Source organism: Barbus barbus (assembly GCF_936440315.1).
Source record: "Barbus barbus genome assembly, chromosome: 43".
NCBI lineage: Eukaryota > Metazoa > Chordata > Actinopteri > Cypriniformes > Cyprinidae > Barbus > Barbus barbus.
This window is the reverse complement of record NC_136721.1, coordinates 3,377,501-3,404,910: the sequence shown is the minus strand read 5'-3', so window position 1 is coordinate 3,404,910 and position 27,410 is coordinate 3,377,501. Positions and strand designations below refer to the sequence as shown.

Genomic DNA, 27,410 nt, shown 5'->3' with positions numbered 1-27,410 from the left:
AAACAACAAAAAAGTGCTCATGAAACCAGCATGATAAGTATTTACGATTCTGTGATTGTTTTTTTTTTTTTTCAAGGACTGAAATAGCACTATACTTACTAGCTTCATTCTGGCTGTCACGATTCAAGGTGTATACCTATGAGACAAGACATTTTGGTCAAGTAAATAGCTGTTAATAGAACAGCTTCGGGAAAAAAAATCTGCATAACAAGTACAACTTTATGGCTCCAGCTGAGAAGCCATCACAGCACACAATACCACTGACATATTTTCATCAGCACTATTTTACATGCATAATCTGTTTGCTTTTTGCTTTCAAAAAGCTTTGTCACTCTGAAAGAGTCATTTAGCATGCTAAGACATCATGGTTCAGTTCCGAAACCTAGTGAGCTGCCTACATAGGCAGCATTTTTGGTGAGAAGGCACTACGACAACCTCAGTGAAAACATCTAAGATGGTGGACGACTCAAATGCGGATTATGAATATATAATCCATGGCGAAGTGGGGAATGCCCATAATGGGGAAGTCGTGGCTAATGGTTAGAGAGCCGGACTTGTAACCCAAAGGTTGCGGGTTCGAGTCTCGGGCCGGGATTGTAGGTGGGGGGAGTGAATGTCCAGCGCTCTCTCCTCCCTCAATACCACGACTGAGGTGCCCTTGAGCAAGGCACCGAACCTCCAACTGCTCCCCAGGCACCACGCAGCATAAATGGCTGCTCACTGCTCCGGGTGTGTGTTCACTGTGTGTGTGTGTGTGTGTGTGTTCACTACTGTGTGTGTGCACTTTGGATGGGTAAATGCAGAGCACGAATTCCAAGTATGGGTCACCATACTTGGCCATATGTCACGTCACTTTCACTATAATATAATTCTATATCTGTAATCATGACAACCCTCAGAACATTGTAAGACATGCTGCTGCTGCATGAACAGGCATAGACAAATACAGGAGCAGATCTAGACAGGTGGAGCTGGGGGAGGAGGAGGTTTTCAAAAGAACCGCACCATTTAGAGTTTCATGACTGAACTAGATATTTAATTCAAAGCCAAATAATATTAATAAAAAATATTCAAAAAAATACAAAGTTTACTATTAAACAAAATATTTGTGTGCGCTATGAATTTTTATGCTAATTAAGGGCCTAGCAGCATTCTAACTGCAAACTCTATTTAATAAGTTTGTTGAGCATCCTGTGTGTTTTTGCGATAAGCACTATTCGAGCTGATGCCTAAAGAATGTTTCATCAGTAACTGATGAGGTCCCATTCAATAAACATGCTGCCCTTTAAGTTAACAGTCTATGTAGGTAGTACTCTAGTGAGGCAGCTCACTAGATGATGGAACAGAGCCTAAATCATCCTGCAGTACATTACAGATTCAATTATGAAGCCAACACTCAAATAACCACTACATTTGAATTCCGATAAAAAAACAACCAAAAAACAGGCTAAATGCCTGAAACATGCATATTTATGAGACACAATAAGTCTCAAGAATATGCATTCAAAATGCGAATACACTTTATCTGATGTACAGCAGTGCCAAGCATATGAAATGCTCTTAAGATGAATCAGATTTGAGAGCGAAACAAATTTCCGATGTCTCAGATAAAGTACCGGTTCTCTTCCGTCCATGGCTTCCATCCAGAGTCTGCGGTCTTCCTCTGACAGCGCCTGCATGGTGATCACACCAGCCCTGAAACATGCACACGTCCACACGCAAGCATGCACAGCAGTATAGTCAACATGCGCACACACACACACACACAATTCTCCTGTGATGCATGTATATTTACAGGACACTGTTAGTTTAAACACTAGTGAGTGTGTGTGTGTTCATTCTCTTAAAAATATACGGAGGCACAGTTGTGATAAATAAATGTGCTTAATTGTATTCAAAATGCACTTGTGTACTTTAAATATTAAAAGTATAGTTTAAAAAAACTGTACTTGCAAATAATATAATACTAAGTAAATAAAAAGCCACTTAAAGAGTACATTTTTATGATTTATGGTTTCTTTACACACTTAAGTACATTTAAGTACAATCTTTTGTTATGTTTTAAAAAAGTAAACTTATTTGGATGTGTTGAACATATTAAATCACATGTAAAGTTTTCCATCTTCTCTTTCCACACCAACAGCTCCTCTCAAAAAAGACTCTTTTATAGTTTTGTGAACACTTAAATCATTGCTATGGTAACCAATGTAGATATACCAGATATTGATGTGTAAAATTACAGTACTAATAGTCCAGTGCTTTAATACAGCTCTTATTTTACCAAGCAAAACCCTTTCTCTGCTTTAGCATCGAAGAGCCAGTTTACCATGACGTGTGTTGGAAAACCTCTTAATATTTCAGTATGGCAGCTCTATCAGTAAATCAGAAGCACACACACACCATTAACTCGCGTGACAACTGAAGGTTAGGCCATGTCAGGTCAGGCAGAGTTATGGTAATAGAACTGGGTCTGTTTAACTGAGTTTGTGGTCAGAAAACCCTGATAGATTTACAATGTGGTAGTGCACTGCTGGTATGATGACCTTTTTATTTTATTGGCAGAGCCAACATATGGGAAGGTGTTTGGATTGTGTTTTTGTGAGTTTGCAAACAGAAAACAGGAGGCTGTTGTAAAATTGCTGTGTTTTGTGTAAAATACATTTGTGAATAGTTCATGGGTGTATGCTTAACTATGAATGCTTTTACACTTATACTTAAAAAGAAGAACTTTTTAGCATACTTAAAAAAAAGGGTACTTATTACAGAAATACTGTACTTCAAAAGAATGTACTTGATAATTAAATGCATTGTTTCTAAACACTTAATTGCATTTTACGTACAATTAAATGAAAATGTATTAGGTAATTAGTTAAAGTTAGCTAAATTGCTAAGTTAAAAGGTCATTGCACACAAGGTCATTTTCGTCCAAACTTTTCGCACGTTAAAAAATAAATACGACCTCACGTTGTGTCAATCACGTTTGCACACTGCCTCCGAAACTTTCCACCATCAAAAAAAATTGAGATCAGTTTCGATTTTCTACGTTTTTGCATCCATAGCATGCATTTTGATAGGAAAGGATGGGGAATACGAAAAAAACGGAAAAACGCACACAAAAATTTCGGACTCGGTATGCAATGACCTTTATTCTCAAGAACTAGACATTTTTCCAAGCGCGCTATGACACATCAATACCAAGCAAAATAAGTTAATTCGGACGCATGTATAGATACTAGATAGCATTATCCCATTCTTAATGACTATTTTTGTCATTGTTCTTTTTAAAAATATCTGTATAAATATTTTCAAGTAAAAACACTATATATAATGTCCAGTGTGCTGAACATATAATGTTGTGACATATACACTTAAAACACCTGAACTTGACCATTCATACTGAGACATTCTAAAAATCTGGCTACATTTTTAAGAAGAATTTTTAATAGGACTTCAAACCACATGCAAATTTGCTTTGTAGCGTGTATAAAATAGGATTTCATGTTTGTTTGTTTTTGTTCCCCAGTACTTCTTTTTTTTTTTTTTTATATATATATTTTATTATTATTATTTATTTTTTTTAGAATTAAAACTGCATGAATTAAAAAAAATTAAAATACTGATTTAATATGTATTAAAATGTCATTTATATCCATGATGGCAAATCGGTTTAATTTAAAATAAAAGTTCTATTTTAATTCATTTAAAAATGTAATTTATTAATGCTTAATTATTATCAAACATTACTTTGGCTTAGTTATTAATATTGGCTCTTATTATACATCTTAAAAAAAAGTTTGTTTTTCAAAATAATTTCCTTCATATTTGTGAAAACCGTGATACTTTTTTTTTCTGAATTCTTTGACAAAAATAAAATTCAAAAGAACAGCATTTATTTCAAATAGAAACATATTGTAATATTACAAACGTCTTTAATGTCACTTTTAAATAAAAGCAGCCTTTGTAAACTTTTGACGATAATGTATATCCTGGATTAAAATGATTATTCTTGCAAATTCAAACAGTTTATGCTTAAAATTTGAATTTTAGTGGGGAAACAACAAAAAAATACAGAATTTTCTCCAGAAATAAATCTTATTAATGTGACAAGTTTGCTGGAATGCAAGACTAAAATATCGTTTTTGTTGTTGTTTTTTTTATAACATTGTTTAGACATCTTAGAGCACCTTTTGGACTAAATGTTAAGTGTAAAGAAATCGGCTCCCATCCCCTGCCTACAACCCATAAGATGACCCCTTTATTTCTCTCTTCTTAGTTACTGCACCAGTTATGACAGCTCCAAGCTATCTATAGTGCACTCTCTTCATGCCTGGCAGACCTAGTTCAAATCTCCACCCCCTTTCCTGAGCAGCAGCCAGGAAGTATGTCTCTCGCTGGATGTTACGTGGACCAAAGCGGCATCTGGTGGCAGGTATGCTCATAGTCAACTTACCGGTCCATGGCTTCAATGTCAAAACAGAACCTCTTCTCAATGGAGTCTGTTTTCCTTCTGGTGCAAGATTTCAGCGTAAAGCTTTCCTCGTCTCCCTGAAAAGAAAAACATGGTTTACTATAGGCCCAAATTTTGGCACCACATTTTCAGCATTTCACTTATTCGACTTTGATTTTTATGTGAGCCTGGACGGCCGACAGGAAAATATGACCAGATGTTCTATATTTACCAACTACACTGTCATCACATAAATTATTATATAAGTGAATGATAAAGTGTCAGGTTACTCCCTATCTTCTTGCAAAGTGTGGCCAAGGAATGGGTGTTCAAATGCGGCCAGCTATTTTTATTCCAACACTTCACAGCTCCTTTACCGACTAGCAACACATTACACACATACCTCTGGAGTTCATTACCAGAGCGCTGTCGTTCTCCCCTTCAGTGACCTCCTCACTTACAGTCTAATTGTTTCTATCACGCCACTCTGCTAAGTGACTTCTCTCTAGTTTTCCTTCTCTTTTCACATTGCAGAAAAGGTGATAGCGTAATGCTAGCGCAAGGACTAGATACTAAACAAACTGAGTATGCTCACAGAATGCAATATCTTGAGGTAAAACAAGGGTGCCTGTGAGCACGTCTAGTCTACAAGAAGTCTGCAAGACTGCATATACAGTGCTGCTTGAAAGTTTGTGAACCCCTTGCTGAATTTGTGAAAATGTGAATAATTTTAACAAAATAAGAGAGATCATACAAAATGCATGTTATTTTTTATTTAGTATTGTCCTGAGTAAGATATTTTACATAAAAGATGATTAGTCCACAAGACAAAAAAAATAAAAATAGCTTAAAATAACTCCAGTCAAAAGTTTTGGAACCCTTGGTTCTTAATACTGTGTGTGGTTACTTGGATGATCCACGACTGTTTTTTTTGTGATGGTTGTTGATGAGTCCCTTGTTTGTTCTAAACTGAGCACTGTTCACAGAAAAATCCTCCAGGTCCTGCTGAATCTTCAGTTTTCCAGCATCTTTTGCTTATTTGAACCGTTTCCAGCAGTGACTGTGTGATTTTGATTTCCATCTTTTCACACTGAGGACAATTGAGGAACTCAAACACAACTATTAAAAAAGGTTCAAACATTCACTGATGCTTCAGAAGGAAACACGATGCATTAAGACCCGGGGGGTGAAAACTTTCTGAATTTGAAGATCAAGGTAAATTGTACTTAATTTGTCTTCCGGGAAACATGCAAAAAACCAAAAACATTCCAAAGGGCAGTACTAAATGGAAAAAATATATATATTTCTACAAAATAAGAACAATTTGGACATCATCCTGTTCAAAAGTTTTACTAATTGATAAGACCAACAGTTGGAAAAAATCCCATAGACTTACATTAACGTCGTGGTACTGTTGGGAACGCATGTCGAAGACTGACACGGAAGAGAAGAATTGTTGTATAACGTTGTTATTTTTGTTTTTCTGAGCACAAAAAGTACTCTCATAGCTTCATAAAATTAAGGTTGAACCACTGATGTGACATGGACTATTTTAATGCTGTCCTTAATACCTTTCTGGGCCTTGAACGTGTCAGTTGCGTTGCTGTCTAGTCAGAAAAATCTCTGATTTCGTCAAAAATATCTTAATCTGTGTTCCAAAGATGAACGAAGGTCTTACGGGTTTGGAACGACATGAGGGTAATTAGTGACAGAATTTTTCATTTTTGGGTGAACTATCCCTCTAAGTACCTTCATCACATCACTATTAAACATCGGTAAGCAGTAATTAGCAGTTTAATGAGTTAAACGTCACAGATAATAGTTCATACTGAGAACTGCTCACTGAGTTAAAGAGTGTGCCAGGGTTATTCACTTCACCTGTCAGTGGTTTTAATGTTTTGGAAGATCACTCATGAAAATAATATGTCAAATATGTTGAAGATGTTGCATCTAACAACTGGTTTCCACACAGTGTGCTTAAACATATGAGTTTGTAATTCCTCCATCCAAATTTGCCTACTAAGCCTCCATTATAAGTCTATTTACTGTAAACATGTTCATTTTAACCATCTGAAGGATGAGCTGAAATGACTGTTGTAACTGACATGTCACAGATGCAATACATAAAAATTGGGTAAAAAAAAAAATACAACAATAATAAATGAAAAATGTGAAAGCTTATACGATGTATAGAATGTTTATTGTTAATGTTGATTAAACTGGGACAAAAAACAGGATTCTACTTCAAATGTAAATTGATTAATTTGATGAAGCACTAAATATAACGTAAATATATACAGGGGTGCACATATGTTTTCAGTCTGGTTCTCATGAGAGCACCTGGAGATTCGGTTTGGTGCTCACACTACACATAGTGTGACCAATTAAATATAACTATAAAAAAAAGAATTATTAATAATAGTAATAATAGTTTTATTGCACGTTAGTTATTTTTTAAAAATAAAATAATAAACAATATAATAAATAAAGTGTGATAATACTATTATATTTTATAAGTATTAAATAAAATAAATTATTTTATAGAACTCTTAGCGCTGCCGAGTGAAGCGTGTCAGTGAATGAAGAGTCACAGTTTTGCATTTTGCTGTGAAACCATTCAAATTCGAACTCAAGAATCAAAAGCTATTTTTATGCCCACATTAAATTAAAAGGTTTTTGTTTTAAGATGTGCATTTCCTTGTAAATATGTCAGCAATAACGTAAACAATACATTTTTTAATGACAATAAAACACGTTTGCTTCTCTCTTGCGATTGAGAGGTTTGTGTGTCTAGCAGCGGGGTAGTAGTGTCTGGTCGGAATGTAACCAGGCCGCTTGTGCGAGAGTCGTGCTATTGACCCCGCGTGTGTGGCTGTGGAGAGTGGGACGGGCACAGAGCCAGGTGCATACACTGGTGCCAGCTCAACGATGAGATACACAGCTTCTCGTGCCAAGATTAGAGTCTTGTCAATGCCAGGATGAGGAAAAAACACGTGGCCTGTGCCAGCATCCACTCTCCAAACCAAAGGTTACACATACTGCTGAGTGAAAGGGTGAAGACGGACTGTATGCGACAGAGAAAGAGAAAAAAGAACTACTTACATTTTTGGCCCCAGACTTCTGATCAAACAGCATTATGGTCATGCGTTTGGGCCCTCTGTGATAGATGCAGTAGTACTTCACCCATGTGGACACAAAGGAACCTGATTTGGTATAAAACAGGGACCCATGTAAGAAAAAGACAGATAAACAGTAAAATGATCACAGAATTCAGTGTTCATGTGCCTCCAAGAAAAGGGTTAGGAAACACTATTTTAAGCAATTAAAGTTGTGTGTGTGATAGAGGAGGAGATATATGTTAAACTCTTTGAATGCTTAGGTTATATGAAACATTGAAAAAAAAAAAAAAAAAAAAAAACATGCCTATACATGTGCTTACATTTTTACAAAACTTAAAAAAAAAAAGGAATGAACACTGGTGGCAGTAAAACACCAAACACTTCTATTCCTTTTCACACAAATTATGATTATAGGGCCAGAAAATCAGTTAATGACGACTCATTTTCATTTGCACAACACTTTGCTATCACCTTAAAATACCTTTACCACAGTGCATGATTTGTAAACCAATACATTTTTTAATGTGTGACACTGTCACACAGGACACATGTTTTAACCTGCTCAGTATATTATAATGGTTTTATGTTTTAATAGGTTCTCATGTTGTCTTAGCCATTTTATGCCTCTTAACCATTTTAATGTGTGTATGCACATTCACATTGGGACTTACAGCACGCTGGAATTCTGAAGGACTGTTTTAATGATATGGAACTGAAAGACTGTGCTTTTAACAGCCTAGGATGTCTAGTTTTGTGTTGTTTTAGCTTCCTTTGAAAATCAAATATGTATTTACAATGTTCACCTTTTAACATTGTTGTCTGATTTATCTTTTTAAACACTCAAAGCCCTCACACAGTTTAATCTGACCCCATTTTAAATCCATGTAAATCCTTACAAATAGACATCATATATGGGGTGGTGATGGCGCAGTGGATAAGACACATGCCTTTGGTGTGAGAGACCCGGGTTCGAATCCACTGTGAGACACCAATGTGTCCCTGAGCAAGACACTTAACCCCTAGTTGCTCCAGAGGCGTGCGACCTCTGACATATATAGCAATTGTAAGTCGCTTTGGATGAAAGCGTCAGCTAAATGAATAAATGTAAATGTAAATGTAAATATATTCATTTCTATGTGTATGGATTTTCTGCTGTAGTAAACTTGCTCGGTAGCTCACCTGGTGCACTTGCAATGTGTGACACTCCGGTATGAGTCTCGTGAAACATGGTTCAATAAAAAAGCTCAAAGCAGTGTAAAAACATGGTAAAATGGCAAGGTTGCTGAAGTAAATGCATTTTTATCTCACATTGTTTTTCTTTAACACCATCACATCATTGTTTTGGTTTAGGGTAGGATTTAGTGATGGGAGCATGTTACTTTTAAAGGTAATAGAGCATTAACCTTTTTGCGCCGCCGACTGAACATTTCATTTATGAATTGGCGTGATACATGCATGAACAATGTGATTTAATGTTGGCACAGTCACATTGATCTATTTGGAGAAAACTGAACATGCTTTATTTTCACGCACTGAACATTTAACTTTTAAACTGCTGCGAACCATACAAGAAACAACGCAAGCATCTTTTTTTGCAAAAATGTTGCCGCAGAATAGTGAAATCATTTAAAAACAGTAGCCATGATATAAAATAGCTGACTCTTATACTATACTTTTTAGGTGTATAGAAAAATATTCAGGTATATACAAATATCATTTCAAGTCATTTGAGAATGCAGGGAGAATGATGTTCAATCTCACACACACACACACACACACACACACACACACACAGAGAGAAAGCATCACAAAACCTCTATAGTGGCCACGGGCCAGTGGGATCAGTTGTGTCTAAATCAGAGAAAAGCTACAAACTTTTCAACTTACGTTTTTCTTGAACAAACAGGTATCCCTCCATTGTGTTCGGACTGATGCTCTTATGTTCATGCGGGTTTTCCTTCATCTTCTTCATCAAACATTCCACCTCTGAACGAGTGCTCTCGAACCGGTTCCGCGTCTGAAATGAAACAAAAACAATTTAAAAAGAGGAGTGAATGTTCCACAAGACATGAAGAATAGAGAACGCCTGTGAAAAGCTGCCACTGTAAAAACCTCTGCAATGCAAAATACTTAAATGAAACTCCTGCACTCCTTAAATATAACAGATCATTGACCTGGCTCATTGTGAACTGGCTAGTTCCAAGGCAGTTGTTATTTGCAATGCATTTTGGCAAACTAACTGCACCCGTCAAGGACTGGGTTTGAGCAAACTCCTGTAGTGATTTGGCTTTGAAAGGGTTTGATACATTCATCCTAAACTAAAAGACTGGACTTCTCAAGACAAGACATTAAAGGTGCAGTATGTAATATTGACAGCCCCTCCGCCTCAGACTCGACACTCGCGCAGGTTGTCATATTAGCATGCACAGGAACGAGCGCAATCCACAATGGAAGGCATAAGCCTTATGATTTATCTGTTTCAGTATGCTTCAGGTCATAGAGCTTTTTAGATGGATGTCGAAGCTTTTTAGGTCGGGTAGAGTCTGTGATTTCTAGTTTGTTTGCTTGCTTCTATGCCTGCAGTATGCTGTGTTTTCCAACATCTGGCAACCCGGTGTGTCAAAAATACTATTAGGTAAACTGGCAGTGAGGGGGAATCACACAGACCAACACAAAACAGACATTCTGACACGGAACACACATTTCAAAGCAGGATTGTAGCATTGTTATTCAAAGAAACAGTTATGTGAACGTGGAATGTTTCCTAAATATCTGCAAATGTATTTTTTTATGCTTTAGTACAGTCAAAAAAAATACTAATTCTGCTCTCCTAATTTGTAACATTAGCATCTATGAGGGTCTGTTGTAAGAAATACACTCACATTTTGAATGCTGATTGTGAGGTCAGTCTTGAAATGGCTGAAGTCTTTGGCCAGTTCATACCCATGATGATAATATGTAAACAGACCCTGTAGAAAAGCCAGCAGCTACACACACAAAAAAAGAGGAAAGCAGCCATCATTAAGGACTGAATAATAATATGATATAATATAATATAAAAAGAATGACATGAAAATATGATGAAGTTGTACCGGCTCCACAAACTCAAACATTTTCCTCTCCTGGACTTCCTGCACTTTGAAGACATATTCCAGCGAGACCTCATAGAAGTGCTGCCTTACAATGTCCACCTGGTTATCCGCCTGGGAAGATATGATAAAAAAAAAATTAAAACATACAAATGTCCATAATATCAAACTAGGGGTTTGTAGCCTTTAGTTCATGTCTACAATAGTAAACCAAATTTGACCCTAGACCACAAAACCAGTCATAAGAGTCAATTCTTTGAAATTGAGATTTATACATCATATAAGCGTTCCATTGATGTATGGTTTGTTAGGATCGGACAATATTTGGCTGAGATACAACTATTTGAAAATCTGGAATCTGAGGGTGCAAAAAAATCTAAATATTGAGAAAATGACCTTTAAAGTTGTTCAAATGAAGTTCTTAGCAATGCATATTACTAATCAAAACTTAAGTGTTGATATATTTACAGTAGGACGTTTATAAAATATCTTCATGGAACATGATCTTTACTTAATAGCCTAATGATTTTTGGCATAAAAGAAAAATCTATAATTTTGACCCTTACAATGTATTTTTGGCTATTGCTACAAATATACCTGTGCAACATATGACTGGTTTTGTGCTCAAGGCTCACAAATGCTTTTGCTATTACAAATAAAGTGAAGCCTTTCAATATATATGTCAAACCAGACGATTTCTAGTCTTAAAGTGCAACCGCATGCAAAAATGCATTTCAGTCTCAAGTAAAAAAGCATTAATAGCAGAACATACTTCATGAAGGTGTGCTTCCTTTTTCTTTGCAGACAGACTGAGGTGTTTCTCCAACACTGTGCAGTACTTCTCTGTCTCTTTATCATATTTCTTTTTGGCCTCCTGTGGGATAAAAATGTATATGTATACATCCATATTCATTTTAAATTGGAAATACAGTACGTAAAGCAGTTACAGTGGGTAGTTTCACACACATACAATGAAACTTTATCAAGTAGTGTGTTTGGGGCAGATGCTGAAGCATTCAACATTTTAACCATTTTTCAAAAACAATATACTGTATATAATTATGAAATGACTTAAACAGGTGTGCTAAAATCTTAAATTCAACTAATTGCATTTAATATAAATTTAAAATAACACATTTTACTTTAATGGCAAATAACATGCAATTAAGTGTCTGAAAACATTACATTTAATACATCCACTTACACACATTATTTTAAAGTACACCATTTGTGTAATAAGTACTTTTAAGTGATGTGTACTTTACAAAGTGTACTGTACAATGGCTCATTCTTTTCTATACGTTTTAATTTTCTTAAGGGCCTTGGCCTCTGAACTCCAGACACCTGTAAGTATCTAATAATGGACAAAAGCCACTGGGTGTGTGAGAGTTGAATTTGTCATTAGGGAATCAAACACCTGCAAGTGGCATGCATGAGCTGTAAAGTTGGCAATAAATCTGAACCATTTAAAAAAAAAAAAAAAACAATGAGAATGAGGCATGCACAATCCTTTGCTACATGTCAAATAAAACAGATTCATTGCATCTGTTTGTATTAATCATGAACATTACAATGAGTGTTTACACATCATACCCAACAGATGGCAGTGCTGTTTAAACAGCTTCAGCAGTGTCTGAGCAGTGCTTGGATCTGTGATGGCTTGGCCCACATGGAATCTGCAGGTTTTGACTGTATAATATTAATCTAAAGTGACAAATATGCCTTCGAACAAGGTGGTGCTTGATAACTGAAATCAATAAGCCTCTTTCTGCTATGAATACCATTACAGCATAAAGCGTTTTGAACTTCGGCTCTCACCTTTGCAGCTCCAATCTGCTCCTTCCTGAAACGCTCCAGTGGAGAAATCAACACATCATTGGCATTTTCAATCTGAGGAGACATAGGGTTCCTGTTATCATCTACTTCTAAAAATCACATTTACCAGAAGAGAACTGTCTGTCTCCTAAGGTTTCTCACCATTCTTTGCCACATACGTTATGAGAACATTAGTGCAACATCACCCAGCCCCAATACTGCTCCACGTTAAAGCATTAAGACTTTATACTGTAGACATAACGGTATGATCATTCATTTATGTATTTATATGGCCACACAGATTGTTCTGGTAATTGTAGAAATTTAGAAATATAAAAAATTTTTATTATGGGTTTTCAAATTCAAATATGACTTCCTGTTATGAAACAGGACATCATTTCATACATGTCCACTGTAGAGGACACCAGGACTAAAAGCATGTTTATTGTGCATTTTGGAAGACATAATTGAATAGGAAAATTAATTAATTATTAATTTTCTTATGAAATATTAGATATTATTATGAAAATCTGGTAATTTATTACTCCTATTATGACAATTCTTTTTTCAACATGCTGTCCCAACCGCAACACATTAATATGCAAATTAGATACAGTGTAAAAATACACTGTGTTTAATGGAAAACCAGTTTATGGAAATTTTTACACACATACTGCATAAAACAAAATGGTACATCAAATCATTTTGTTATATATTTTATAACATAGTTGAGAATCATCCTTAAACAAAGTTTAGTATAAAAAAAATCCTGAAACCTAAAAATTGATTGGTGATTTTTTTTTAAAATCCCATTGTTTTTTCCTTTTTGATGTCTATTCATGCCATTTTATTTTTAGAAAAACTTAGTCCTAGTGTCCTCTACAGAGGACATAGAAAAAAATATGAATAAAATATAATTTTTCAAAAATGTTATTTTCAATTTTTTTCTTATGGTCTAAACAATGTAATGACATGAAAAAAAAAAATCAAAATTCACAAAACTTTTTTTGGGGAGGTCTCTGGAGGATATAGACACCTATGTTGGTGTGATCACACATTAGCAAGTTGAGTTCCACATCAGACGTGTGTGTCAAAGTGAAATCACACCTATGAGCTACAAAGCTTGTTACAGTTTGCAGAGTAGGTTTTTATTTTTTCATGACACTGTACTATTTTTTAAGTAGTTTTATTTCATTAATATTGCATTACATGCAAGTGCAGTTTTTAAAATTTGTATAATTTTTTTTTTTATTATATACAACTGATGTTGTGGCATGCATATCTACAGCAAACAGTTTTGAAAAGGCAAATACTCTAAATATGCGCAAACGTAATGGCGATTTCACTGATTAGCACTAGTATTTCTATCACAACTAAAGCAGCAAACTCATCAAACCTCTCAAGATACCCAACCTCAATACTATAGAAACCTTCCAGATGTACTATTGGTGTGATCACACATTAGCAAGTTGAGTTCTACATCAGACGTGTGTCAAAGTGAAATCACACCTATGAGCTACAAAGCTTGTTACAGTTTGCAGAGTAGGTGGACGTTTTCTGCTTCGTGTCAGATTTTGTCAATAGCACTAAGGTATAAATGCTATAGCAGATATCTCTTATTTTTATTTAGTTTATTTAGTCCTATTTATTTTTTTTTCTTGTGCACTATATATAAACATTTTATGTAAAATATCTTATTCTGGACAATACTAAGAAAAAAAAAACATGCATTTTGTATGATTCCTCTTAATTTTTGGTAACATTTTGCACATTCTTATGTAAACTTTTGTCAACAAATACAAAGTTCTCAAACTCTAGATGGCGCAGTCTGAGGTCTAACTCAAACTGACATAATGACATCATTATTCACATGGCGTAGCTGATTGGTTCTTTTCATATCAGCAGCCAATGAGCTTGCTGCTCAACATTCAAATACTTGGCTAGAGATTTCTGTAGCAGTTGCAGTGCGCTTTAGAAACCCTCCACCTTCCCCAGCTCCACCTGTATAGATCTGCTAAGAAGTAATTTCACGCATGTATATTAAGGGTTATTCATGTTATATAAGTCTCGGTGCACCAAGTATGATTAGTATATTACTATGCTAAACTCTCATGACATGAACTGTATATCATCATACTGTCTAACCCAGGAAATGAAAGACGTGGGAGCAAGTTTCATTTTTAGTGATCTATTCCTTTTAACTATTAATTATAAACATGGTGATAATGAAACTAATGATGGTGATGATGAAAAACCTGCTGACCATTCGTGTCCTCTCATCTTCCAGGTTCTGTAAGACTCCAGCAAACTCCTGTAGTGATTTGGCTTTGAAAGAAAAGAAAGAAGACTGGTGATCACACGGCATCTTGACCACATTAGCTTAATTTACATCTTCAAGCAGTGAAGTCAAGCTTTCATCATTTTATAAGTCACCACGGACAGTTTGAGAATTCAAATAAGAAATGGTTATTCAAAACCGAGCCAAGAGCAACACTTTCCACAGCACAACTCAGCAAAATTGTGCTAGCAGGTTTGTGTTTAACATACACAAATCTGTGTGACAACCATTTAGAAGGTGACAACACAGAGCTTGCATGTGTTTAGCGCTCTTACAAAAGAACAGCGGCCAAATACCATCTTCTGCAAACACCTACAACTAAACATTTTTTTTATCTGCGAGGTAAAAAAAAAAAAAAACTGTGATGTGTTGGGGAAAAAGGGCTTAAAGCGTCCAAAATAAACAGAGGATCTGGTTTCCTCATCGTGCTGCGGGGTTTGTGAAGGAGGGGCAGTGTTCTGGAAGAAAGGGTCCAGGTAAGGGGCGGAGTCAGTCAGGCGGGGAAGAGACCGGTCTCTTGAGGAGAGGCACGCTCTGCATTTAAAGAGCGGCGGTGATGAGGCTCTATTCGGTTCAGGTGCGCCTCATCACACACCGCCAGCCCTGGCTGTTTCAGCGCCCCTCCTCTCTCACACACCCACTCCCAAAGTTGCATTTAATATTAAAACTTTAAATGTAATGTCATATAACACACTACTGTTAAAAATATAATTAGGTAGTTTACATGTGCTATATTTTGTAAGTCAACAAGTGTTAAAGTATTAAAACATGACATGATTATTAAAACTATGATTTAAAATGTACTTAAAGTTACATTTTTATTTTGTCATGACACTGTACTATTTTTAAGTAGTTTTATTTCATTAATATTGTATTACATGCAAGTGCATTTTTAAAAAAAATTTTTATTTTTTTATTATACACAACTGATGTTGTGGCATGCATATCTACAGCAAACAGTTTTGAAAAGGCAAATACTCTAAATATGCGCAAACGTAATGGCGATTTCACTGATTAGCACTAGTATTTCTATCACAACTAAAGCAGCAAACTCATCAAACCTCTCAAGATACCCAACCTCAATACTATAGAAACCTTACAGATGTACTACAGTTTTCAGCAAGGTCAACTGAATGTAAGACTAAAGGACTGCAAGGCTGCAACTGAAGATGAGATCAGAAAAGAGGCAAGTCAATACATGTTCCTTCTTCAGATTCAGCCAAGCAGGATTTCAGCAAGTTTCCATGTAAGGTGCCAGGATTTACAGAAAGCCACAAAAATTCCCACAGGTTCCAACACTTAAGCCTTTAATGCCACAACACCAAGAGGAATTATGGCATATACATAAAAGTTGAGCTGAAACCTTGGTTTAATTGTGGCATAGTAGGGGCTAAATGAAACGGTCGTGTGGACGGCACTCAGTCTTTTTGAGTTAAAAGCTTTTAATGAATATATTGTGCAAGACCTGGAGTGGGATCAGATGGCCATGGATCAATTTGTACTCAATTGATGCACTTCAGAGAAAGTGAGTTCAAATGCTTTCTACGAATGTCATTTGTATGACAGCATACATTGAATAATGCTTTGGGGTTTAAAACTGTAGTATAATCTTGAGAATGATTTTTGTTTCTTGCAAAATGCACTGACTAAGCAACAACAAACATTCAAAAGAAACAGTGTTATGAACTTACCAATGCATATCTCATCATCTGTTTCTGCATCGCCAATGCACTGGAATTTAAACTCGTTCAGTGATTCTGCAAACTTTCTCTTCGCAGTGGACAAATCTGTAAAAGATGTGACAAGATGTGTTCAAATTTCTCTGACGAGAATAGCACAAGGTGACAAAACCACAATGTTTTAAGCCAGAAAGCGATAGAACATACACTGCGCTTTGGAAACTTTGTGGTGTCTAGGCCTTTCAAGACATGCGACTGACAAAGTGAGTGAGAGTTCAGTGAGGGAACGAGAAAAAGAGACTGTGAGGGGGAAAATGTCCAAAAAAAGAAAGCTGAGGAGCCCAGAAGTCCCTAAAAATAAATACTGTTTGTCATGGAATGCGAATTTGGCTGGTGAGATCAGATTATAAATCGAAGGCAGACCCCTTGGTTTTAGATCGTTCAGAATAACAAATGAGAAACTTGAGAAAATGAGCCAAGCTGGATGTCAACCTCAGTAGCACTTTTTTTAGTTTGAGGTAAATTGCATATGCTGTACTTTAATAGGAATTCATTATATTTGGAAATTGAAAGCCAGTTCTACAGACTCTATATCTACAGAAATCAATACGATTGATTAATCATTAAGATCTGCTGCATTAAATAATAGATAAACTGAATGGGAAGAGATGCAGTTGAATAATTTGAAAGTAATAACATTATGATTTTTTTCCCCACTTTAGTTTATGGACCAATTCTCACTTTTAACATTTTGCTTATTATTATGCATATTACTAACATATTGTCTGTTATTAGTGGTAGATCCCTTAGTCCTACCCCATATCTAAACTTAACAACTGCATTACTAACTTTTAATAAGCAGCAAATTAGGAGTTTATTGAGGCAAATGTCATAATTAATACACTGTAAAAAAAAAATCCATAAAATTTACGGTAAAAAAACGGCAGCTGTGGTTGCTGGAATTCTACAATAAAAAAAAAACGGTAACAACATTTTAGGTTTTAAAATACCGTAATTTCATGAACTGATATAATGTTAATACACCAACATATTACAGTTCTGAAATCTGTTTTGTACCTTAGAAATACACTGATAACCACCAAAAGCAGGAGATGATGAGAAAGTCACATGATGAACCAAAACCCATCACAAGCAGCTTTTAAATAATAACATATACAGAAGGTGCACAGTGTCATTCACACAAGCACTAAACACCATCATGGTGAGACTCATTAAACTGAAATATGCAATAAACATTAATTTAACAACATTAGACGTAACATACAACCCTAATAAACATAACTGATAAGAAGAAACAGTTATTTCAAAGAAAAAACATCAAATTCAAACAAAATTTGAAATACAACGCAGAGAATTCTGGGAACGTCAGTTTTACAGGAACTTACTGTTAATCATTTAATAGGTTTTTACTGTAGCATTTTCACAGTTTTTTACCGTTAAAATCACGGTAATTTTTTACAGCGTAGTTAGTTAATTGTGAGAACTGGTCCCAAAACTAAAGTGTGACCAAAAATGTATATAGATGAAACATGCATTATGTGTAGTGGAAAGGATACTTAGCAATTTTGCGTACTAACAATTGAAAGTATGCTGAAATGCTTGACAAAAGTTATTTGATTTGTACTAAAGGTTTGGAAAATGTACTACTTGTACTACAACTACTACTACTACTAATAATAATCATGATAATAATACAAATGGAAAATTCCTAGAGCTCTGTTAAGGGATTTGGCATAGCAGCTCTTTTAAACGTATCACTCACAGCGATATGAACCAAACTTTCTGTATGTGATTGTCAAAGCACATTTTGGGCAAACTGTGTTTAAACTCTCTCCATTACAAACGACACAAGTGGTCCAATTCATAATCACCTCAAGGGCAAGTTTTCCAGCATACAAATACATTATTCTTTTTTCAGGACATTTACTTCTTGTGAAACATACTGACCCAGTTCTTCATGGAAAGAAATACGATTCTGTTTGGCAATGGCTTGCGTTGGCTTACCAAGCTAGCAGGTTACAAGACATTTTACAACGCATGAACAAAACTGTAAAATAGTTACAGTAGATCTGCAACAATCTCTATACTAACAAAATCCAGTTCATTTATGACAGAAAAATACAATACACATCTAATGGGTACGTTGAATAGCATATTAGTTTTTGCTTTGGTATCAATAATCATTTAATTCTACTAGTATGGGATCAACTGCTAATATTTGGGTAAAAGTGGCAACCCTACTTCCCAACAAGGAGCCTATCGAGTTATCAACGGATGCAGTTATTTTAGCACTCGGAAATCCAAGAATGGATTGTTAATTAGTGACCAGCGCTAAAAATACGCAGCTTCTGTTGACATCCACATTCATCAACATGTGCTCTAAGAACACAGAATTCCTCAAAATTTTCTCCTCCAGTGTCCTCTGCTTCCTGCCCGGCGACACAATGGTGCCGTCCAAGGAAGGAATGCGCACATATAGTTGTACATGCATGCACAAACACTCACAAATACAAGCCAACAGGAAATCAAATAAAAAGATGCAGCATTTTTCTTTCCAAAGGCTCCAGTGGAATGCTGCTGACGTGCCATTATGTGACGCTGTGAGCTTTAGTTAACATGCTGCTTGCCTGCACAGTAAATTTCCTCTACTTTTTAGAGTTTTTCTAAGCGAAAATAACCATTGACATGTCATAAAAGGTACATTGAATTTTCTGGTGTTATCAGAGACTTCTTATACAGTAATCAACATTTGAAGTGGATTAAAACCTTTCATCAATGTTGTCAAAAAACTAAAACAATACCCATTCTTATCTTAGGACAACTTTGATTAACTTTTTTGATCGACTTCAAATGTTGACTACTGTAGACCTCTGCATGTTCAGATTGCCACTTGCTCTTTGGCCACACCAACTTTGATTTGCCAGACAAATGTTTTTCAAATACTTAAAATATTTTAACAAAACTAAAAAAAAAAATTCCTTAAGAAAAAACGATAAAGATTATCCCAAAGATTCCATTTTCTAGAATTATATCCCTTCTAATGCGCCTTTTTTGTCGCAAAAAGCCTGATAATATATCAAATTAAATTAAAACTTGTCTGGGTTATTTTTACATTAGTTAACATCTGTAAAGCTATGTTTTACCAACACTGGAAAAAAAAAATAATAAAAGTGACTTTTTTTTCCTCATCTCACAATTCTGATTTTTTTTCTCTGAATTTTGACACATAAATTCGCTATTGCTAGTTATACAGTCAAATTCTGGGAGGGAAAAATACTATTTTTCTACAATCATGAGTTTATATCTCACAATTCTCACTTTATAGCTCACAACTGCATGTAACTTAGAATTGTGTCTGTATTTCTCAGAATGTGACAGACTTTATATCACACAATTCTGAATTTGTAACTCAAAATTACAAGTTTATATCACGGAATTCTGAGGAAAAAAATCAGAAATTAAAATAAAAATTGAATCACATTCAAGTAGTGAATAGCCACCAAATCCTTTAATTAATCAGTTACATTATTAATTTATTTAAATATTGTTTTAATAATGAACAGTTAGTTAGTGTCATTAACCCATTTAAACCCAGTTGATTATAGGAGGAGTATTTCATATACACAAGGAACAATAACATACAATTGAATGCTGTTGTTACTCCCACAACTTGCAGTGTTTACACGTCCACAGTGACAATCAGATGTTGAAGTGAGAAAATGGAAACACTTGAAGTATGTAATTTGCTCATGGTTTGAAAGTTTCCAGTCTTGGGATGAGCCGGAGCGCTGTTGGTGTGGAACGGATACCAGCTGCTGTCTGCAGGGAGCTCGCGTTTCTATGAGGGAGGATCGGCCCTCCCAAATCCTTCATCATCATGCTCATCAACTTTTTCAGATGTTCCTGAACACGTGCTTTTTTGTGGCAGAGGTTTGAAATCATTAGAATGAAATACAAGTGGCTTCATTGCTAATGAATGATTCATACAAAGACCTACAGCCTTCTTTCTGATTATCGAGGAGTACTCTAAAAACAACAACCTCGTGACAATAACTATTTGTAAGCAACTTGACAGGAGCTCGGTTTGCTTTCTTTGTTTTACCCTCCATTAGAAAATGTCAGTGTAGTTAGATTTTGGCTATAGCTGCTTTATCGAAAGAGTAGGTTTAAACACATAGCGTGCTGAAATACAGTTTCATCTCAACATATTTATCATGCTTCTCAACATGTGTGCAGTGCAACCTGGAAGTGTTTTGGAATGCTAACAGAAAGATGTCATGAAGAGAGTTGTGGCTGAGGTCCAGGAGCACATAACTCAGCTTCAGCCAAGTGAAGGAATATAATTAGTCTCTAAAGACCATTACGGCAGACACTTAGCAGTCACTTTGTACAAATCACTGACTCTGTTAAACATATGCTGTATGGCTGTTACGAATTCACAAATATATGCCAAAACCAGCATCATAAACCTAAACATCACTGTCTAAAGAGATCTTTTTCAAATTTTTACTGCAAATTTTGGTAAAAATAAATAAATTATGAGCTACTTCCCACTGCAATTTTAAAAGTATCTTAAACTGTACTTATTTTACACGAGAAAACATTTAAAAAGAACAATTTTAAAAGTATCTTGTCGAATTTACTGACAAGCATTTATGGTAAACTAAAATATAGCATAACGTCATATCTTCCATGCCGTATATTGAAATATTTTTGAAGAGTTTATTTGCAAAAACAGATTTAAATTTAAAAAAAAAACATGTTTTTTTTAGTGCTGTCAAATGATTAATCGCGATTAATCGCATCCAAAATAAAAGTTTTTGTTTACATAATATATGAATAAGCAGATGTAGCTATTAGCTAACTCTGGTGCAATTACTTTTAATTGTGCATTGTCTCTGTAAAAATAATCAATAAAAATAAACAAAGTACAGAATGTGTGCTGTGTATATTTATTATGTATATATAAATACACACGTGCATGTATATATTTCCGAAAAATATGTTGAGTTTATATATTAAATATATTTATTCGTAATATAAATGATATGAATATAAATATAGACGTAAATACGTGTAAATATTTTCAAAATATATGCTGTACGTGTCTTATATTATGCAAACAACTTTTATTTTGTATGCGATTAATCGCGATTAATCTTTTGATAGCACTAGTTTTTATTGTGTTAGTTAGCTGGGGGTTTTTTAGTAATTTTTTAACCTAGTCAAAATAACCCAACTGCAGTTTGATTGAGATTAATTGGATTAATTGCACAATGAAAAAACATGATTTCTGAGAATTAATTTGCAATTACACATTTTGTAACGATTAAGTTAGTAGTACATGTAGTGCATATACAACAACTAACACCCTACAGTGAAGAACTTCGCAAGCATGACAAGAGTATTAAAACAATTACTTACTGTAAAATGTACTTAAAAAATTATCACAAAATGCTAATTTTACATTTTAAAGTATACATAATAATTATGTGCAAGTGCAGTTTTTTAAATAAGATTAAGATTTTAAATTCAGTACAAGTGTATATCATTATTTTTATTTTTTATAAAATAAAATGTTATTTTAAGTTATGTGGCGCATGCATATTTGATTTTGAGAGCTACAGTGCAAATTATCAGTGAATAATGTAAAATTTGGTCTGTTTCTCTCACAAAGCTATTTTATGAATCGAAGTGTGTGAGTCACATAGGCTGCTCTATGATACTTTGGAGTTTTTTTTTTTTTTTGACAATTTGGAACCTGAGGCCTTTTTTAATTTCATTATTTTGCAGTGCACAACAAATAGGTAAATGATGACAAATTTTTCTAATATATTAATTCATAAATGTTCTGTACATATATTAATATAGAGCAGAACAGATGATAAAAGCCTTTGTGATGGAAGCCAGTGAAGACCTGGAAGACACATCTCTCCAGATGGTCCAAACGGCAGAGCTTCCATTACACAGAGCACTTTACCAGCAGGGAGCTGTACTGGGCCACACAGCGAGAGCTAGTCAGAAGCCAAAGTCTACTCAGCAAAACACCACCACATCACTGCTAGACACACACATTATAATGTCCTGAGAGACATCTTACTTGGAACTCTAGTAGGTAAAATTCAATGAAGATGTAATTAGAAGAAGATGCAGATAATGCATTCAGGTTCATTCATTCATAACAAAACGAACACTTTCTGACATATGAACCATAACAGGGAGGTCAAAGACCAAACATGTTGCACATGCGAATGGGAATTCACACAAACTACAGAGAAATAAACATTAAGTCATACTTGTAATGATGTCATTGCGATAGATCACACTGTTAAGGCAGGGCGCAGAGTCAATTCATATTGCAAAATCTACAAAAAACAGACTGCACAGGATGAAGAGAGACCGGTGCATGAACCAGTGCATTTCCTTTTTGTATTTTGCACCAATAATTGTTTGGTATAATTTAACAGATACTCTGAGGTGAATACCATCAAGTAATGACTTACATTTTTACATTGGTATATGTATATAGTGTGTGTTTTAAAAAAATAAAAGGTAATTGCGACTTTATATCTCAGAATTATGACATTTTTTCTCAGAAATGCATGATATAAACTCACAGTTCTGCCTTTTTTCAACTCTGCATTTTTACATCTCGCAATGCTGACTTTCTTGCAATTACAAGTTTACATTTCGCAAACAGATTTTCTTACAACTGTGAGTTTACATCTTGTGAGTTAATATATAAACTCACAATTCTGAGAGATATTCTGAAAATTAAAGTCAGAATTGCGAGTTTATATGACTTTGTAACTTGCAATTGCAAATTTCTACCATGCAATTCTGACATTATAACTCACAATTGCGAGTTTATATCATTCTGATAAAAAAGGAAAAATTGTGAGTTTATATCTAGCAATTTTGACTTAATTTCTCACAATTAGGGTTAGGGTTAGCTTATCACACAATTCAGACTTTTTAAGTCACAATTACAAATTTCTATCACACAGTTCTGACTTTATAATTTGCAATTGTGAGTTTATATAACGCAATTCTGAGAAAAAAGTCATTATTGCAAGAAAGAAGACCGAATTGGGAGATAAAAAGTCACAATTAACTTTTTATTTTTATTCAGTGGCAGAAACTGGCTAAAGCGGTGTGCACAAGGTTTTAGCTTCTACCTTTTTTGATGTTTAGCACACAAAATGTCATTTCTTTTCAAAACAAGGCCAGCTATGCATTTTTAAGATTAACAACTTTGTTGATTACACAGTACACCAACATGAAGGAGACAGACGAGCAGTCGCTCACAGAACGAAGCCCTGCAGTTTCACTCTCTACATCCTTTAATTGACCTCTGTGGAATAGACTCTTGTTGTTTTTGGGTCAATTTCAGAGCACTACAATTTCTGCTCATTTAGTTTAGTCAGCAAGATAAGATGAAAGCTGCAGCCTGCTGGGATTTGTGCGGTGGCTGCGCTGTTCGCGCTTACAGCTGAAGTACAGTCACAGCAGTGTAAGCATGAAATTACTTTTTAACCTTCCAGAATTGGCTGCTGAAATACATTTTCTCCGTTTGCGGCTCTCAAGGCATTAAAATGCCAGTGAAATAGTCCGAATGTTTAAATGGCAGTAAAATAAAGCTTGTGTTTTCTCTGCAGTCATAGCATGCACACAGGAAACGAATTCTGATGGAGCAACGACGGACCATGAAAGTGGATTTCCGAACACTGATACACAAATCCTGGTATGCCACAGGAAAAGGAAATGAATAGCAGGGTAGGAAGTGAGTTATAACCAGATACTTAATATCTGCAATGTCAGCAACTACAACATGATTCACTGCAACTTAATGACTAGGCACTGTCCTACTAACTGACTCAAACTGACACAATTTGCATCAAGGATGTGACACCTACAAACTGTTGACATCATTGAATTGGAATTACACTAGAAATGTAGCACAGACAGTGGGGTAAACACTAAAATGTTTGGCTCACTGGAAGTCGCAAAATGCAAAAATGATATTACATTGTTTCTTACATAGTTCATGAAGCTTTCAAAGTAAATTGTTAGGAAATTAAATGTCCAGTGAGTGGCGCTAAACTGATAACACTTTATCACAACTTGTGTTTCACGGCACTTGTACCAGAGAGTTCACCGTTGCATGTGGGATGCTGTATCAGGTGAGCTACAGAGCACGTTTACTATGTCAAAAAAGCCATAGATAAGGAGCTGGAGACATCAAAATGTAGTTCTCATGTACATGTATACATGTTAAAGTGTTTGAGGTCATAACATAATATTGTGCAAGAAACAGTGTGAAAAAAATCCTTTTGTTTACTGTTCATTCTAGTTAGAAAATGCAGTAAATTGTATCTACAGATACGTTTTTGCAGAGCTACATCACGTTGTTTTCCAATGTCATCTGCACAGAAAAGCAAAAATTAGTCAATCTGCCATTTTTTCTCCATGTTAGATATCATGAACCTAAATTTGCATAATTGTCTCATCCACCAAACACTGAATAGCTGGTGCAGCATTAATAATTCATGGTATTCAAAAATAACAATGTAATCAGCACAGAACACTTTGTGGAGATTATGGTTGTTTAGATGGCAGTATTCTGAGCCATTAGCATATACATATGATTAAAAATGTCAAACATCAAGTCAGCATTATACATAAGGATACAATTAGCAAAGCACGAGCAAGTACCCCTGTAGCAGAGTTTGTGTTTGGTCATGTCGGTTCTGTGTCATTCTTTTGCCCTCTTTGTTTACTCTCTGTGGACAGATGTACTGTAAATATACTGTCTGCACATGGCAGAAGTGGTTGACATGACATTTCCGCATGAGGTATTATAAAAAAAAAAATCATATATTTTCTAAAACAACATTTAAATAGCTAATCAAAGGTATTGCTATCTGGAAAAACACAACAAGAATGATACTGCTTTTTTACAATAATTCAATAAACAAAAATGAATATTAAGTAACTTGCATTACATTAATTTTTGTTCCACAAATGAAAACAGTTCCAAAACAAGTCTCCTTTAGAAGAAGAAGTGTGCTTAATTGTATTGAATTGTGACGAGTCGGCTGCCTCCCCCCTGTCCATCATCACCACCCCGTCCCGTATTCGCCGCCCTTCACCAGGCTCCCGACGGGAGTGGGTGTGTGAGAGAGGAGGGGCGCTGAACACCTAGGGCTGGCGGCGTGTGATGAGGCGCACCTGATGTGAATAGAGCCTCATCACCGCCGCCGTTTAAACGCCGAGCGCGCCTCTCCTCGGGAGACCGGTCTCTTCCCCGTGCATGCACGCTGGTGTCCTCGTGGGTCCAGGAAGGGAGCGTCGAGGAGGACTGCCGCACCCGTTAGGCGGCTGACGGGCCAGGATGCCGGGCCGCCGAATCCCCTTGAAGCGCCGGGAACCCAGGAGATGGACGAAGCCGCGCAAGAGACGCTGCCGCCACTCGCTCCCGGCCCCGAGAGGGGAGCGCGTGCGGCCACCGGACTCCGCCCCTTCCCTGGACCCTTCCCTGACGAACACTACCCTCCTTCACTAGCCCCGCGGCACGACGAGGACACCAGATTCCCCGTTTATTTGGACACTTTTTCCCCCTTTGGACACTTTTTGTACATTTTGTTGTTTAATAAAAACCTCTCCGAGGCTTGACGCCACACCCACTGTGTTTGTCGTTGGCTCCTCCCGCCACAGAATGTACACTTGTAGTGTTCTTCAAATGTTAAAAGCAGTTTTAAAAAAATGCACTTGCAAATAATACAAAATTAATCAAATAAAAGGCCACTTAAAAGTACTTAGAGTATAGATTCATAACTGTTTTAATGCACTTTTAAACACTTAATGTCAAATTAAAAGTTTTAAATTACCGTTTTAATAATTTGTTCTGCTTTAAATAATTATTTTGCTGACAAACATACTAAAGCATATGTAAAGCATTAGATGTAACTGTTATTCAGTATTACATTAAGTTAATACATTTTAAATATCAGCTGCAACTTCAACGCTACTCAATAAATGTGTACAATATACAAAAATTGCATTATTTATGACTTTTTATAAATGAGTAATTTTTTAAATATTTTTACACCAAACTAGTTTTCTGTTTTTAATATTTATAGAATTGATGTATATAAAATTTATTAAATTATAAAATGCATTATAATGTTTATATTGTAGTTTATTTAAAATCAATTTCACTATTTCATTTTTTAACATGGTCAAAAGAAAAAAAATCATTACACTTCTTGTAGGCTTCAGTCCTAAATTAAAATTTGAACCAATATTTCTTGAACACTCCTTTATTTACAAGCATATGAGATGCTCATGACACAGGTTGAGCCAATATTGTTGCATCAGGCAGTTTAGGATGCTCAAACTAACGGAGCACCACAAAGTTTACCCTTTGGGAAATCAACTAATGAATGGCTTACTTAGTTTTCTCTGCGTATTAAAATGTGACAGAAAAAATTATTGTAAAAATCCACAGAATTACACAAATTGTGTTAAATGCCACTTCAATACTATTTGACAAGTAACCCTTCCTGATTCCAAGTTTCATCACATGCATTGGGTCAATACGGCCGAACGTGTTAAGATCCATAGATTGGTCCACCAGATTGCATGCAAGCACTTCAGTTAAAACTGATGATGATGTACAGCAGCTGCTTCCTGAACTCAAAAAAAGAGTAAACCAGCAGAGAAACAGAAAGAAGAAACATCAGACGTCACGCAGTGTGCACAACGAAAGAGACTTTAACCTCAAGTCTCTAGTATACAATATCCTGTTAATTACTTTCACTTGTGTAAACAGTCTCACAGAAGTTTGAGATGACAAAACAGGGAGAAAACAAGGAACAAAGATGAAAATTAATACTGGCA

At 35.5% G+C, this 27,410-nt stretch overlaps 1 protein-coding gene across 6 annotated transcripts in view; it reads right to left on the bottom strand.

Annotated features, from left to right (window-relative positions):
• LOC306862549 (rho GTPase-activating protein 26-like) overlaps positions 1-27,410 on the bottom strand; it is a 79,606-nt gene that overhangs the window by 30,289 nt on the left and 21,907 nt on the right. For all 6 annotated transcript variants that reach the window (XM_079405407.1, XM_079405405.1, XM_079405409.1 and 3 more), the window contains exons 2-12: positions 16,500-16,595; positions 14,734-14,795; positions 12,474-12,545; positions 11,428-11,529; positions 10,659-10,769; positions 10,449-10,553; positions 9,454-9,583; positions 7,550-7,650; positions 4,451-4,545; positions 1,617-1,695; positions 100-136 (exon numbers count right to left, since the gene is read on the bottom strand). In XM_079405407.1, the coding sequence (XP_079261533.1) occupies positions 100-136; positions 1,617-1,695; positions 4,451-4,545; positions 7,550-7,650; positions 9,454-9,583; positions 10,449-10,553; positions 10,659-10,769; positions 11,428-11,529; positions 12,474-12,545; positions 14,734-14,795; positions 16,500-16,595 (990 nt within the window). The remainder of the gene's footprint in view (positions 1-99; positions 137-1,616; positions 1,696-4,450; positions 4,546-7,549; positions 7,651-9,453; positions 9,584-10,448; positions 10,554-10,658; positions 10,770-11,427; positions 11,530-12,473; positions 12,546-14,733; positions 14,796-16,499; positions 16,596-27,410) is intronic.